At 48.1% G+C, this 15,717-nt stretch overlaps 1 protein-coding gene across 2 annotated transcripts; it reads right to left on the reverse strand.

Moving 5' to 3' along the window:
- Positions 1–1,036: 1,036 nt before the first annotated feature.
- TREM2 (triggering receptor expressed on myeloid cells 2) lies at positions 1,037–14,243 on the reverse strand. Of its 2 annotated transcripts, none has more exons than XM_032339889.1 (6): positions 11,538–14,243; positions 5,524–5,682; positions 3,711–4,061; positions 2,242–2,332; positions 1,380–1,573; positions 1,037–1,283 (listed from the first exon to the last, which is right to left on the reverse strand). In XM_032339889.1, the coding sequence occupies exons 2-6, from the start codon at positions 5,561–5,563 to the stop codon at positions 1,267–1,269; spliced, it is 693 nt and encodes a 230-aa protein (XP_032195780.1). In that variant the 5' UTR covers positions 5,564–5,682; positions 11,538–14,243; the 3' UTR covers positions 1,037–1,266. The 2 variants fall into 2 exon arrangements, with proteins under 2 accessions (XP_032195780.1, XP_032195781.1); XM_032339890.1 differs by lacking the exon at positions 11,538–14,243 and adding an exon at positions 5,044–5,096 and having other exon boundaries at positions 5,524–7,805.
- Positions 14,244–15,717: the final 1,474 nt, after the last annotated feature.

The raw sequence follows: 15,717 nt of genomic DNA on the forward strand, positions 1-15,717 counted from the left end.
AATGACATCACCCCTGACCCTTTCATACTCCCAGTGTGCCTAGTCATCTGCTCCTCAGCACTTTATCTTTTTTTTTTTTTTTAATTTATTTGTCAGAGAGAGCACAAGCAGGGGGAGTGGCAGAGGGAGAGGGAGAAGCAGGCTCCTTGCTGAGCCGGGAGCCCAATGCGGGACTCAATCCTAAGACCCTGGGATCATGACCTGAGCTAAAGACAGACACTTAACCGACTAAGCCCCCCAAGCATCCCCTCAGCACTTTATCTTGTAACGTACTGTCTTGCTGACTTATTTATTGTGTCTGTCTCCCCTTCCCTCCCCTCCCATTAGCCTGTGGTTCTGCGTGAGCAGGAATCTTTGTCTGTTTTGTTCACTGTCATGTCTCTGGCGTCTAGAATGATATAAGGCACAGAAAATATCTGTTAAATAAGTAAATTAATAAATGAGTAAAATTGAGCTAGAGGGAAGATCCACTTGAACACCAAGCAAAATTTGGACTTCTAGGCTCTGCTGGAGACTTGAGGTGATGTTGTTCCCTTTTGAGCCTCAGTTTCCCTTCTGTGTACTGGGGGGATCAGCCCAGTAGTTCCCGGTTCTGGTATGCTGCACGTTTAAGCCAAGCCCTGGTTGTTCACCTATACAGGAAGTAACACCAGGAAAGCAATACTCCGGGGGCAGCGAGTGGATGAGTCAGGTGGGAGTTAGAAGGACTGGTGCAGGGGTGGGCAGCAATAATCCTAGAATCATCCTTCTGAGGGGCAGGAGGCAAGTGGAGGAGAGGGGAGCAGACTGGGTGCTAGAGAAATCCCAGAGGAGGAGGCAGGATTCAGTAACTAAATCTAGGGAAGGGAGCAAGAAGACAAAGATGGGCGGCGTGGAGCCTGCAAGAAAGGGGGGATGCAGTAGCTTAAGACCCAAGACCCCGAGAGGTCAGACCTTTTTTCTCCTCCTTGGCCAAATTCATTTCCTAGCCCCGTAGCAAGAGAGAGGCCTTCACGAAGCCCCAAACCATCCAATTAAACATGAAGTCTGGGATTTATTTGTGAGAGGATTTAATGTCCGGTGTCCAGAAGTTGGCAAATGTTCTTCCGCCACCCCCACACACAAACACACCCCTCTGTTCCCAGGCCCAGGGGAAGCAGGGGATGGGTAGGCTGGCCTTCTGCCAAAGCAGAACCAGGAGTCTGGGCGGCCGAGGGGCCAGTGTGCAGGCTGGGAGGGTTCCAGCAGGCCTCTCCTGGGACTCGTCCCACGCGGGGCCCTCTTCTCTCATGTGTCTCTCCGCTCTGCAACCGACCGAGTGCTCACACGGCGCCTCTGAGCCCCACCTCGCCACCCCTGCCTGGTCCACCTCCAGCCACCACTGTGCCCTTCATACTCACCTGTTAGGGTCTGGAGCTGGTAACTTGGGTCGTGGCCGCAGTCCAGCTCACTGGCCGGGCGTGTCGCCAGTTTCTGCCCACGCCAGGCTGCAGCCCAGAGGGCACCTGCTGCTAGAAACTTGCTGAGAAAGATGCAGGCCAAGAGGAGAAGGATGGAAGTGGGTGGGAAGGGGATCTCCTCTTCAGAGAGACTCCTTGGAGACACAAGGACATGAGGGAGGCCTTGGGGTGCCCTGCACACTGAGGTCTGCCCCCCGGCGAAGGAACAGGGAGACACTGGGAGCTTTCAGAGGCCTAGAATAGCTCCCCACCCAGCACCATCCCTGGGATGAGGCTTGGTGGGCTTGGGCGAGCCTGTAACCAGGTTCTACCTGCTAAGCCCATTTGAACACTTCCTGTACATGGTGGTATAGTATGGGAGGGTGCACACGTATATTCTGTGGTCATGGTAACAATATTTCAACACCAGTACACAGGCATCAACCAATCAGAGCTGATTCTGGTCCCACCAAAGGAGCAGGTATCTGGGGGTCTCAGCTTTGTACTAAAACTTTTATTATTGCTAAACTGTGGCCAGGTCTGGGGTGGCCAGAGGAGGAATGGGGGGCTGACCATTCAGGAGTCTTGGAGCAGCTGGTATGTATAAAAAAAGAATTTCATTATTTTAACAACTGGCATGGCCATACCAATACACAATGGCTGGTTGGAGGAGTGTTCGGACAAAAAAATCATCTCCAGGTCCTCTCACGCTCTAATTGTCTTTGAATTTGTCCTTAGTTCTGGGACCTCAGCCTGCATTCCATGCCTTGGCTCTGCAGGGCAGAGATCTGCTCAGAGACCCGGGAGAGACCTGTCTCTGTACCTGGAGATGCTGGGCTCCACGTGGATATCCTCAAAGCTCTTGGACTCATCATCAATCCAGAGATCTCCAGCGTCCAGGTGGTCAAGGGGGTCTGTCGGGGACAGTGCCTGTGAGATTCTAGCCTTCCTCCTTAACGCACCTTAAGGCAGAGGGGAGAGCCCTTTTGGGTGTGGTGAGGCCTCCTGAGCGCTGGCCCAGAACAGATCAGGTCATTAGCCTCTCTGAGCCCCAGGCTCCTGCCCTGTAAAGCAGGCTAAATAGATACACCTTCTTTCTGGTAGTTTTGCAGGACTGAGTGAGAGCGTACTCTCTGGTGCTTAGCATCTCATTGGAGCTCAATAACTCCCACCCTCCCATCACACAAGGTCTTCGGGAAGGTCAAGTGAGTAGACGGATATATTTGGAAGTCCTATGTGAACTCTCAAGCTGTCCACACCAGCTCTGGATGGTGATGAGGATGATGATTATACTATTTTCCGGCCACCCCCTTGGGAGTTGGCTGAGGCTTAGACCCTGATAGGGCTGAAAATGTGTGTCCCTTCATCCCCTTCCCCCTCATTCCACCACATAAAAGAGTGGTGGACATGGGGTTTGGGTGTGGGGCAAGCCATCTCCCCTCTCCTTCCCACCTTAGACCTTAGACAAATGGCTCATTTCCACAAGGGGCCATGTTGTGGGGGAGGAAGTGGGAAAGGAGAGAGTCAGAAAGGGTCTCATACCCCCGGATTCGTTCTCCTTTAGGACACACAGTGTTCTGAAGACACAGGCAGAAGGCTTCCCTGGAGGGCTTCCCTGTGCAAAGCTCAGGGTGGGGAGGACCCCGTTGCCGGTCAAGTTTGGAATGAGGACCCCAAGTAGCTCAGCAGCAGGAGGCTGGGGCATGGGCTGTCACTCACCCCCAGGCACTTTTAACCCTGTCCCCTCATGGGTGCCTCTCAGGAGCCCCATGGGGGACAGCAGGACAAACATCATCTCCATTTAAAGATGAGGACGTGGAGGCCCAGAGAGGCAAACACATCACCCGGGGTCACAAGCAACACCCCTTCCTCGGGCTGTTTTCTGCACCAGGTTGGCACTTTCTTTATGTTGGCAGGTCCTTTGGGTAATCGGGTAAGGGAGTCAATGAACTTCCTCCTGCTCCTTAAGGACTGGCTAGGTGTTCACATCCTAACTGGATGCCAAAAGGATAAAGCTGTTTGGGGAGGCAGGACCACAACCAACTCATTAGGTGCCTTGTGAAACTTAGAGGCCAGGACCATCCTGCCAGCAATGCAGACCTGCCCCAGGGAGCACAGCCTGGAGGGAGGTGCCAGGGCTGAAGTACGGCCCCCTTGTGCAGTGAGCAACCTGCACGACCATCATCGTGGCCCTGAGTGGGAGAGCAAGACCCGCACAGTGGGTTTTCCCAGACATCAGAGACATAGTCTCAGCACAGGGTGGGCCAGAGGTGCAGTCAGCCACACACTCACCAACCAGCACCTCCACCAGGACCTTCCTGAGGGTGTCAGCCTCATCACCGTAGAGACTCTGGCACTGGTAGAGGCCAGCATCGTGAGCTTGAAGATTCCGCAGTGTGATGGTGAGTGTGCCCCCCAGGGCGTCGTCCACGATGGCCGTGCTCCCATTCCTCCTCGTTATGAAGGACAGCAGCCATGAGCGGTGGGTGCTAACAACCCGCTGGCACGGGCCCCCTGCCTCCAGCTGGCGGCACCAGGCTTTGCGTCTTCCCCAATGCTTCAAGGAGTTGTAGGGGCAGGAGACCTGCAGGGACCGGCCTGCCATACCCTGGAACACTGTCGTGTTGTGGGCTCCAGACAACTCTGGGGAGGAGACGTTCCTTCACTCTTTGTTCATTTACCGAATGTTTATTGAATGCCCACTGTGTGCAATGAACAAAGAGATAGAAATCATGCCCTTAAGGAGCTCAGGTTCTTATGTGAGTTGGGAGAAGGTGTATACCCCATGGTGACACCCAGGTCCTAGGTCTGGCTTTACCACCGTTGGACTTGCTGGGCATTTTTAAAGAAGTGACTGACCCTCTCTGGGCCTATTTAAATAGAGACATTGGTCTTGACATTCCATCCAGTTCTAGTCCACACATTTTCTCCCTGTAATATGGGACCAAGGCCTGTCCTCTACCCTCTCCACCTCAAGGGAGCAGGGCTGGATACCCCCTCCCCACCCTGGCCATTCCTGCTTACTCTGCAGCTGCCCACGCCGACACCGGCTCTGCATCTCCTTCTGACTCTTTGCTTCAGGCTTCCCTATTTCTTTGGCTTTGTTCCCCTTTCAGGAGAGACTCATCTCAGAGCTATTTTGGGGGAGACACGAGGCTGCTATTTTGGGCCTTTCTTGGGGCAGGGGAGATAGGCTTAGAGCACAGTTCATTGCCAGGACAGAGGCTGCTGAGAAATCACCCTGAGCCCTCTGCCTCAACTTCCCCTCTCTTGGTCCTCCCTTACCCCATCTTCAACCATATGGTAACAGAAACTTGGAAGACAAAATTAGGGAGCAGGTGGCCTGCCTTTGGGAAGCAGAGAGGCCTGATGAGAATAGTGTCCCCTCCACTTGTCACCCTGTCCATCCCTCTGCCTCCATAAAACCTCTCAGCTTACCTCCACTCCACCCCTAGCTAATAAGCCTCAGGATCAGAACTCTGTTGGGACAGCCTCTCCTCTCTCCAGGTTTGCCTGTTGCTCTAGGGGAATAAGAGGCACCTTCCCCCAGTAAAAAGAGGTAGTTACGTGCAAGAATCTAGGGTGCTAATCCTCCAACTAAGTGACAAATCTTCAGCCCCCTTACCTCCCTTCCAGGATGGAGGACAAGAAGAGCTTCACATCAGCAAAAGAGGCACCCTGAAGATGTACATGCTTCATTGTGAGTTTTTTTCCTCCTCCTTTTTCTTCCCTCCCACCCTGCCATTCCTCTGGGGCTAGCGGTTCATAATTTTAGGGGCTGTACCAATGCCTCCCAAAACGTACCCCCACTACTAGCTCGAGCCTGAGACGCCACCATCAGAATTCCTTCCATTCCCATGTGGCCAGAATCCACTAGCCCCTTATACTTCCACGTGCACACAGAGTATGACCATGGGCTCTCATACTGGGGAGGGAGGGAGGGAGAGCATAAAGAATGTGGGGTGGGGGAAAAGAGGGGTGCAGAACATGCTGAGGATTTCAACTGCCTTTATAGTTCAAGCCGGTGCTCCCCACCCACCCGCCCGTCATATACTCAAGGAGGGGAAGGAGAGACTGCATGGGCAGCAGAGGGCCAGGGTCCTACCTGTGATGGCGACCAGGATAAGCAGTGGGAGGGACTCCATGCCAGCCTTCTCTGACAGAGGGCAGGCACAGGGTACCTTGTGCAAGATCTCGTCTTTCCCTTGAATTGCAGAAAGAGAGGGTTCAGGCACGTCAAGTGCTGCCCACAGGAACTGAGCTCCTGGAGATTGAGAAAGAGTCAGGACTGGGGTCTGACTTTATGATTCAGGGAGGCTTTGCTGGGTTGGGGAGGAAGGGAGAGGAGGAGCCAGCCACTGCCTCCCAGCAGTCAGAGGTTGGGGATCCCAGACCTCTGAGAGGCCAGACAGCCCTACTGTTCCCATCGGCCCTAGTGACCTCACATGGCTGGGGCTGGCCAATATCCAAGGCAGAGTCCTCACTACTGTGTTCAGACCCTCCTCCAGCTACAGCACCTGCCACACTCTAGTCTCAGCCTTGTGAGGGATGGGGAACAGCTGGACCCTCAACCAGCCCCTGTTAGTACTTCCCTCCAGGCCAGCATCCCTATAGTATGACAGCAGCGGACTTCCAAGTCCCTCCTTCCTAGCTCCTTTGTGTGCAAACACCCGTCCATAACCCCTCTGTGTCTCAGTTCTTAAAACTGTAAAATGGGAATAATAATAGTGTGTAGAGTTATTGGGAGGGTAACATGGACTTCCACAGGCAAAGTTCTTTAGAATAGAGCCTGATACACAATAAGCACTCGCAAATACTAACTAGTACTATCCTCGTAGCAAGGAGGGGAAGATGGGCTCTCCACTTGAGGGAGAATATTCTCTTCCACCTGCAATCTCCTGCTTAAGTTTATCCTCCTTTGTACAGTTGGATGCCTCCTGTGTGCACATGCTCACACGGGCATTATTTAGTGCCCATCCACACCTACGGGACAACACAGGACGTGACATTTGCTCGAGTTCCGGGGGGTGGTAGTGTTAATTCCCTACAGGTGTGGGCCCTTAAAGGATGATCCTGGCACAGGGACTTGCATGGACAAAGGCACCAAAGCATGAAATGGCTCAGTGGTGAATCAGGGATGGGCTGGGGGAGGTGGGGCATTCCCAGGGGCAGGAAGTAGAGTCCTGCTGGGGGAAGTAACTGGAGAGGCTGGAAGAGCCCACAAGAATCCACAGATCATCAGAGTCTACTCTGGTTCCTTGCAAGCACTTACTGATTTGTTTTTATTCACTTTACATACATGTACTGTGTATATGCATGGACAGGGAATGTGCTTGGAGATGGTTTAATGATAAACATAAGACCCTTCACTCAGAAAGCCAACTGCTCAGTCTTGACCTAATGGTCCAGGAAAAGAAGGGTCTGAGGCCACCTGAAAATCATTCTGCAGGTCCCTTCTATGGTCTGCTTTATAAAGTCAGGATTATTGGCATATCATTTACATGCACAAAAATTCACCCCCTTGGCTGTCTACTTCTGTGAATTTTGACAAACTCATATATCTCTGTAACAACGGCCACAAGCAAAATGTAGGACACTTCTATCACCCCCAAGAAAGTTCCCTCATGCCCCTGTTAGCCAATCTCTTCCTCTCAAACTCAGGTCCTGGCAACCACGAATCTTCCTTCTGTTCTTGCAGCTTCCTGCCCTTTCTAGAATGTCCTATTCCCAGAACCATATAGTATGCAGCCCTGAGTTTGTTTTTTTCACTTATCAAAATGTATTCAGCACACACGGAGTTACACTTCTCAGTAATTCATGTCTTGTTATTGCTGAATATATGTTATTGTACAGCTGAACCACACATACTCTATCCATTCACCAGCTGATTAACATTTGATTGGTTTCAAGTTAGGGGCAATTATGGAACAGGCCACCATAAACATTCGTGTACACATATTTGGTGTGGTCTTGTGCATCATGTCCCTTGGCTAAAATCCTAGGAGTGTAGTGCTGGGTCATGTGGTAAATGTGTGTTTAACTTGATAAAACTGCCACGCTGTGTTGCAAAATGGTTAAGCCATTTTTGCGTCCTTGTCAAGACTTCATATTGTCAGGGTTTGGCAAAGCCATTCTAATAAGTTTGTGACAATATCTCATTATGCTTTTAATTCTATTTTCATAATAACTAACCATGTTGAACATCTTTTCACTGTTTACTTGCCACCGGTATACCCTTTTTGGGCAAAGTATGAGGCCACATCTTTGTCTATTTTTTAATCATTGATTAGTATCACCATCACTATTGAGCTATAAGAATTCTTTATATATTCAGGATACAAGTTTTTTCTCAGAGATGTGATCTGAAGATACTGTCTTCCAGCCTGTAATTTGTTTTATCTTTCCCTTGACAGTGTTTTTTAAATCTTTTTTTTTAAGATTTTAATGCTGCTGAAGTCCAAGGTATTGATTTTTCATTTATGATTTGTGCTTTTTGTGTTCTCCTGAGTATTTTTCCTACCTCAAAAGCACAAAGATTTTCTCCAATATTTTCTGTTAGAAGTTTCATGGCATTGGGTTGTACATTTTGGCCTATGATCCGCTTCCAGTTAGTTTTTGCTTGTGCTGTGAGAGATGATTTGTGGTTTGTTTGTTTGCCTATGGATGTCCAACTGACCAGCATCCTTTACTGAGAGAACGATACTTTCTGCATTGAATTGTCCTGGTCTCTGTCAAAAATCGATAGACAGTTAGGTCTATTTCTTGACTGTCCTTTCTATTCCATTGATCTAAATGTCTCTTTACACCAGCACCACACCACCTGGACTACTCACTTTAGCTTTATAACAAACCCTAAAATCAGATGACGTGAGTAATTCAACTACACTGTTCTTTTTCAGAAAGAATTGGCATTGACTATTCTAGTTACATTGCCACATAAATTTCAGAATCAGCTTGTCAATTCATTACACCCACCCACCCCCCAGAAAAAAATTGCCTGTCAGGCCTTTGATTGGGATTCCATCAAATCTATAGCTCAGTTTTAAGGGAACTAGGCATCTTAGCACTACTGAGTCTTCCAGTCCATGGACACAGTCTTGCCCTTCACTTACTTATTTCTTCTATGGTTGTGCTTTGTGGTTTTCAGCATACAACTCTTGCACACATTCTGTTAAATGTCTAGGTATTCCTATACCTAAGTATGATTTGAGTTCTATTTTAAATGTGTTTAGCTTTCTATATCTTAGACAAAAGCAGAACTCAGAAGTCTCATGAATCTAATTTTCTGGCCCATTTATGTGCCATTCTGACCTTTTCTTCCCGCTTCCTTCCTACCTGATGAAATACTCTTTTTTTTGTTTGTTTGTTTTTTAATTCCTGTAAACCTCACAGCAAAGCGCAGATATCAAGAAATCTTTACGGAGTCCTCACAGCACATGCATATCAAATGCTCTCATCTATCAGCTCGTGCTAATTTGTGGTTCAATTTCCTGATCCTCCATCTGAGCACAGGAACATTTTGGCATCACCCCACTCCCACACCCAGGGCTAAATCTGTGTTTAAAGACACTTGCTCCCGCCAATTTGGGCACAGCGATCTTTTTCCCTTTATCCTTGCATTGAACCCTGTCATTCGCTGATGCATGCATTTATTCAGCCACCATGTCTTCGCCAGTCACTATGATAGAGAAGGCAGGTCTCTCAGAGTCTGGGGAAGTCCCAGACCAGAAGCACGGCTGGACGTATGAAACCCTCCCGATGTTTCCCTTCCGCTGAGACTTCACAGCTGCTGGACAATCCCTTTCAGAATGCCTGGAGGTTCCTTAGTGAATCCCTCTAGCAGCTGTTGCAATGATCACATTCCTCAAACACACCCTCTACTCCCCTCTCTCTTTTCCCTAGAGATAAAACCAAGACTCATATGTGAGCACCCCCATCATCCTTCAGACCTACCATTATCCTCTCAGTCTTACTCAAGCCACATGAGCGGCCGGGGAAGCACCGGATTCCAGTCAGGACCATGGCCAGAAGCAACACCTGGTCTGGGCTGGAGTAGGGACAGCTGGCAGGGGAATGGGACACTGAAAGCAAGAACAACTCAAACTCCTTCAGGAGTTGACCCAAACAGGAAAGCCCCTGCCCAGCAGGCTGAAGAGAGTAATTGCTGTTGTTCACCCCACTCTCTGCGAGAGTAACCAACCATAAACATCAGAGCCTACAGATATCATTTGCTGATAAGCAGCCAATTTGACTCCTCTCTGCCAGTTCCCTCTTCAGTCCTGTCCTGCATTTACCTATTCTCACCCTCCTGGACTCAAACCCTTGCCCTCAAGCCCCAACCTCCTCTCTCACCTCCGACCCCTCTCACACCTGACCTTCTTTCCCCACCTTTCTTAGTATTTGGACTATTCATCACTCTCCAACACTTCTTGCTGAGGCCGTTCTCCCATTTTTTTTTAAATTTTTTAAAATTTATTTAACAGATAGAGATCACAAGTAGGCAGAGAGGCAGGCAGAGAGAGAGGGGGAAGCAGGCTCCCTGCTCAGCAGAGAGCCCAATGCGGGGCTCGATCCCAGGACTCTGGGACCATGACCTGAGCCAAAGGCAGAGGCTTAACCCACTGACCCACCCAGGTGCCCCCCGTTCTCCCATTCTTTTTTTTTTTTTTTAAGATTTTATTTATTTATCGGGGGGGGGGAGAGCAAGCACAGGCAGACAGAATGGCAGGCAGAGGCAGAGGGAGAAGCAGGCTCCCTGCCGAGCAAGAAGCCCGATGTGGGACTCGATCCCAGGACGCTGGGATCATGACCTGAGCCGAAGGCAGCTGCTTAACCAACTGAGCCACCCAGGCGTCCCCTGTTCTCCCATTCTTAACATCTGATCTTTTCTTAGTTGAAGACCTCAACCCCTGTCCAGGGTCAGTGCCTCCCCTCATCAGGGCAGGACAACTCCCAGGAACTGAGGGTGTGTGTCCTTGTGCATGTGTACATGCTAGGATTGTTTTAGGTCACCGGCAGGTGGCCACTGATGGGCTGCAGGATGGCAGGCCCAAAGGGAAGATCTGGATGAGAACACAGGAGCTGGGAGGCAGGGACCCAGGCACTACACCAGGCGCAAGTCATTACGTGAGGCAAAAGCAGAGAACCTCATCTGTCTCGTGGCTGGATCAGAATGGGTCCAAAGTCTGCCAGACTGAGGCGTGTACCTCGCCTGCACCTGGGGATGACGCATGGGGATTGGGAGGCTGGGTGGGATAGAAACAGGAATTGCAGCAAGGAGTAAGCACACAGGGTTTAGCTTCTTACAGGTCTGTGCTTAATGCCAACTCTGGTATTTACTAGCTATGCAGCCTTGGGCAAGTTCTTAACTCTCTGGGCTGGCTTCACTACCTGGGTATACACAGCTAGGGCACGCTAAGTGCAAAAAAAAAAAAAAAAAAAAAAGGCCATGATTATTTTCCTTCTTCCATATATTTCTTTCTAAAACCTTCCCTTCTTTTCCTGCCTATCTCTATCCCAGAATGCTACTTCCCTGCATCCTATTTACCCATCTGTCTATCTCCCTCCCCCGGATGACCCCCAGGAACTGCTTTCTCACCCATCCCCTCTCCTCCAGTGTCTCAGGTGCTACTCCCGCATTCCCCCATGCATGTTTCCCTCCATGTTTACCTAGACGCTGTCTCACCTGTCCTGAAAACCCCTCACTTGTCTCGGCTTCCCTATCCCTATCCCTATCCCTTTTATTTTCAAGCTTATTTTAAACTTATTTTATGTTTTACTTCTTTACTTTGTAGGGATGGCTTTGTTCTTCGTGCTCTTCAACCGTTCATTTGAGTCTGATCACTAGAAGCCACGAATGGCCCCTCCCAGCCCTCCTGGCCTGGCTTTTCTGCTGCCTTTGATACCCGGACCACCCTCTACTCCTGCCCCCACCCCATGCTCCATGCTATCCCGGCTCAGTCCTGCTCTGTCCCTGGTAAGGCTGTCCCTCTGGATTCTGTCGCCCTGGCTCCTGGTCGCCTGACTTACTGGGTCTAGCCAAAGGGAGCTACTGGCAGGGGGTTGGCGGTTAGGAGGAGAAATAAGTTGGGATATTTTCTTCCCGTTTCTCCCTCCTACCTCTACCATGGTTCAGGCAGTGGCTGCTGTCCTCTGATGGGCGGTCCCTCCTCCACAGCTCCAGCTTTCTGTTGGCTCCAGTAACGTAATCATAATCGTCTCGTTTGCCCTTCCAAGTGGGGGTGTTCACAGCACCCTGTCTTTGGATGCATCACCATCCCTTGGTCACCTCATTCGTGCCCACTCCTCTGTGGGAACCCTGTTAAAACGATTGGCAATTGGACCTTTGTGTGTGTGCCCACCTGTTCCCAGAAGGGAACTTGTGCGGGAACTATCTACCACCTGCTGGGCATTTCTTTCACTCTCACAGAGGGAGTGGGAGAGCCTGGAACCCTCTTCACAGGGGCACATTCATTTATCCCGCTTATTTTCCAAGCTCCTACTGTATGCCAGGCACCACATAAGTGCTAGGAAGGTGCTATAAATAAAGGAAACACTACTTCTCTGTTCCTAGATGTGGAGGTGATGCTGATATTGTAAATTTGTACTCGCAGGATTTTAATCCAATACCCTGGGTTCAGGGAGTGAAGGGAGACTCAAATGAGTCTTCAGAGAGAGTTTGGGCATTCCTGGTCATTTCAGCCTGAAAGGCACATTTGAGCTTCTGTTCTGAGTGTGAGTTGAGAAGTCAGGATGCCCACCAGGGTGGAAATGGGGGCCCAGACTTGAACCACAGAAATCTGCCAACTAAAGATTGGTCTTGCCATGGCCAGAAGCATAATGCCCTAAAAACAAAAGAGGATTATTCGAAACTTACAGTCTAATGCAAAGAAAGAAAACAGTTCCTCCAGGGAGGGGCTGACTCCCACACCCAGCACTGAGTGGACCCCACAGGGTGGCACTATCTCCCTGTCATGCTCTGGCCTGAGCCAGGTCACAAGTCTGTCCCTCTACACCCAGAGTATGTTGGGCAATCAGGGATCAACAAGGAAATAAACCCTGAGACCAACGTGCAGCTAGATGGGCCCTTCCTGACATTATCTGACCGTGAAACCCTTTAAAAATGTACTCTAAATTTTGAGACATCTGCAGGAGCTCTGGAGTTATCATTTGTGCCAGGGTTACAGTAGAAATCAAAAACAGTCCTAAAGACAAATTCGTCGCTGCAAAATTTAACAGTTTTCCAAAACACTCCAAGCAGAATTTTTATAATCACAATATAGAAAAACCAGATATTTTTAAAGACCCAGTGTCCAAATGACAGCAAGATAAGACAACACTTAGTAACACACACTAACACTTAGAAGACATACACCAATGATGTCAACAGTTATTTGATAAATACTTCTTAGGCAGTTGAAGCATCACACCTGCAAAGCCATAGGTAATTTCTCCCCAGGATCACCTGTTTCACTTACGTAGCACAGGGATTCAAAGGGAGATTTTCCTATTATAATAACTATATGAAATGTGTTCAGCATTTTAGAAATCTTTCAAAAAACTATATTCAATTAACTTTTATGTGAAAAATACATAAAAATGCACTCTAAAAGGTAAAAGTTATCCACAGTTCTACAACTCAAAATATATGAACGTTTACTGAGTGCTTACTATGTGCTAGGCATTTTTCTAAACTCCTTACATGTGTTTTGTCATTATGTGTGAGGTAGGCAATAATTTTGTTCCAGGGTATAAGTTAGATTTAGATCTAAATAATGTGGCTCAAGAGCCGGTCCTCCTAATCTTACTGAATGGATTTTTCCTCCATTGCTCTAACTCATTCCCCAGAGAACATCACTATTGATATTTTGGTGTTTGTCCATCTAGCCTTTTTGCTATGGCTACACACAGAGACAAAAACATAAAGGAGCTCATGCTAGACATATTATTTCATGGCTTGTGTTTTTCATTTAATATATCTAGAATGTCTTTCCATTTCAACAGGTATCTACATAATATTCCTTGGTATGAATTGGATATTAAAAGAGTTTCTAAGAGTTAATTCTTGTAACTTGTGATAAGCATAACTTACTTTTCCTCACTGTAAAATGTTTGAAGAAAATACATTATTAGCATGGATTATTTTCACGTGACACTAATGTCTCTTAAAACACTAATGTTTGTGGAACCCTGGGAAGCGAATCCAGATACTTCACTACCTTCAGCTTGCAATCCCCTTCTTCTGCACTCGGAGTCACATAGCAGAACCTGAGGTCACTCACCCTCCCACCCCACATCACCAAACCATCCCCATAAACTCAAATATCTCAGCCTAGAAGATAAGACCTAAAATAGCAGGGCCCAGAGAGATATGGAGTAGCCATACTTCTCCCCAGCTCAGACCCAGCTTTTTTACTTCTGAGTGTGTTTGGATGAGGAAACATGACTCCTTCGGTGAAGACATTAATGACTGCCAGTGGGTGGGCAAACAGAGAGACCCGGGAAGAATTGGGTCAAGGAGAGACTCCCTGGGGTGAGGGAAGGGGTGAGTAAGATGGTAGATGCCCGCTATTGACAGCAAGATAAATGTTGACTCCTATGTTTCCTTCAAGGACAGAGTAAAGTTTCACATTGTTTTGATGACTTTTTGTTGGTGTCAGCCTGGGTGTCCTTGACAGCCTGGGTGTTCTTTGAAAGACATGACCTTCACCAAGTCCCCCTTGAGTTTTGTTATGCATATGACCACCACAGTAGGAGGGAAAAAAGGACTTGTTAGTTTATTTTTTAGGTTTGGGTGGGGGGGTGGGGTTGTTGTTCGTTTGTTTTTTACTTAGGTCTTTTTGTAAAGGTTTTTTTTTTTTTTTTAAAGATTTTATTTATTTATTTGAGAGAGAGATAGTGAGAGAGAACATGAACGAGGAGAAGGTCAGAGGGAGAAGCAGTCTTCCCATGGAGCTGGGAGCCCGACGTGGGACTCCAGGATCACGACCTGGGGCGCCTGGGTGGCTCAGTTGGTTGGACGACTACTTAGGTCTTTTTCTAACTTCAGTACCTACTCTCGGGGGTCAAGAAGTTAATCTTTTTTTTTTCTTTTGGTTGAACAATTTTTTTGTTGTTGGACATTTTTTAAATTATCTTATTTTTTTATTATGTTATGTTAGTCACCATACAGTACGTCATTAGTTTTTGATCTTGTGTTCTGTGACTCCTTGTTTGCATTTAACACCCAGTGCTCCATGCAATAGGTGCCCTCCTTAATACCCGTCACCAGGCTCACTCATCCTCCACCTCAAAACCCTAAGTTTGATTCCCAGCGTCCATAGTCTCTCATGGTTCATCTCCCACTCTAATTTCACACCCCCCCCCATTTTCTCCTTCCTTCTCCTAATGTCCTCCATGCTATTCCTTATATTCCACAAATAAGTGAAACCATATGATAATTGTATTTCTATTTGACTTCAGTGAAAAAAAAAGACTTGTTTTGAGAACTCCAGTAAGGATTCCCAGGAGAAAGAAGCTCCGGCAGCAGAAGAGGCAGTAGCAGTTAGGAAAGACAAGACAAGCCAGATTTTTGACCCTTGGGAAGCTGAGTTGGGATTAGAATTTACATTAAGAACTTTTATTTCACCTTGCCATCTGGGTGACAAATGAGAGGAAGGAGAAAACACAGATGATTGCATAAAAGGTTTTATGGGCCAGGCCTGGAGGAGGCAAACAGTAACTTCCAGAGCCCAGTCACTTGGCCACCTTTAACTGCAAGAAAGGCTGGACTGTAATCATCTAGCTATGTTCTCAGGAGGAAATAATTTGGGGAGCAACTACTGAACAACTTGACTTTCAAGAGTCAAGACTTTGGGAAAAAGTTAACCTGCCTGCACCTCAATTTCCCCTATCTTTAAAATGATAGGAGAGTACCTTCCTTCCAGGATGTTTGAGCCATTAATGTATGTAAAGGAATGTGGCCCATAAGAAGCACTCCATAGTTGTTGGCTTACTAGCCTTAATCATTGTGTCCCCAGGCCTGAGCAGTGGCTGGCAGTCAGCAGATCCCTACAAGTACCGTGTAATGACTATAACTCCAGGTGCTCTAGTCTGAGTAAATCCTTTGGGTTTGGACAGCTCATGAGGAACCTGACCCCTGGGATGGCTCATAGTGCTGCAGCCAGGAAACCTGAGTTGAAAAGACCATGGTGAATACGGGCTTCCTCAGTGGGAGTGTAGACTAAAATATAGACCAAGAGGCAGTATTAGGAGCCTAGAACCATTGAGGACCAGAGGTCAAAAAAGTCCACGGGTCAGT

The sequence above is a fragment of the Mustela erminea genome, chromosome 4 (genome assembly GCF_009829155.1).
Source record: "Mustela erminea isolate mMusErm1 chromosome 4, mMusErm1.Pri, whole genome shotgun sequence".
Taxonomy (NCBI): Eukaryota; Metazoa; Chordata; class Mammalia; order Carnivora; family Mustelidae; genus Mustela; species Mustela erminea.

Coding starts and splice junctions, on each gene's coding strand:
- TREM2 (XM_032339889.1), bottom strand. CDS start 5,563: ATGGAGTCCCTCCCACTGCTTATCCTGGTCGCCATCACAG. Junction 2,333..3,710: donor CCTGGTGGAGGTGCTGGTTG/GTGAGTGTGTGG, acceptor TGTCCCCGACAG/ACCCCCTTGACCACCTGGAC. Junction 1,574..2,241: donor GTGGAGCCCAGCATCTCCAG/GTACAGAGACAG, acceptor TGTGTCTCCAAG/GAGTCTCTCTGAAGAGGAGA.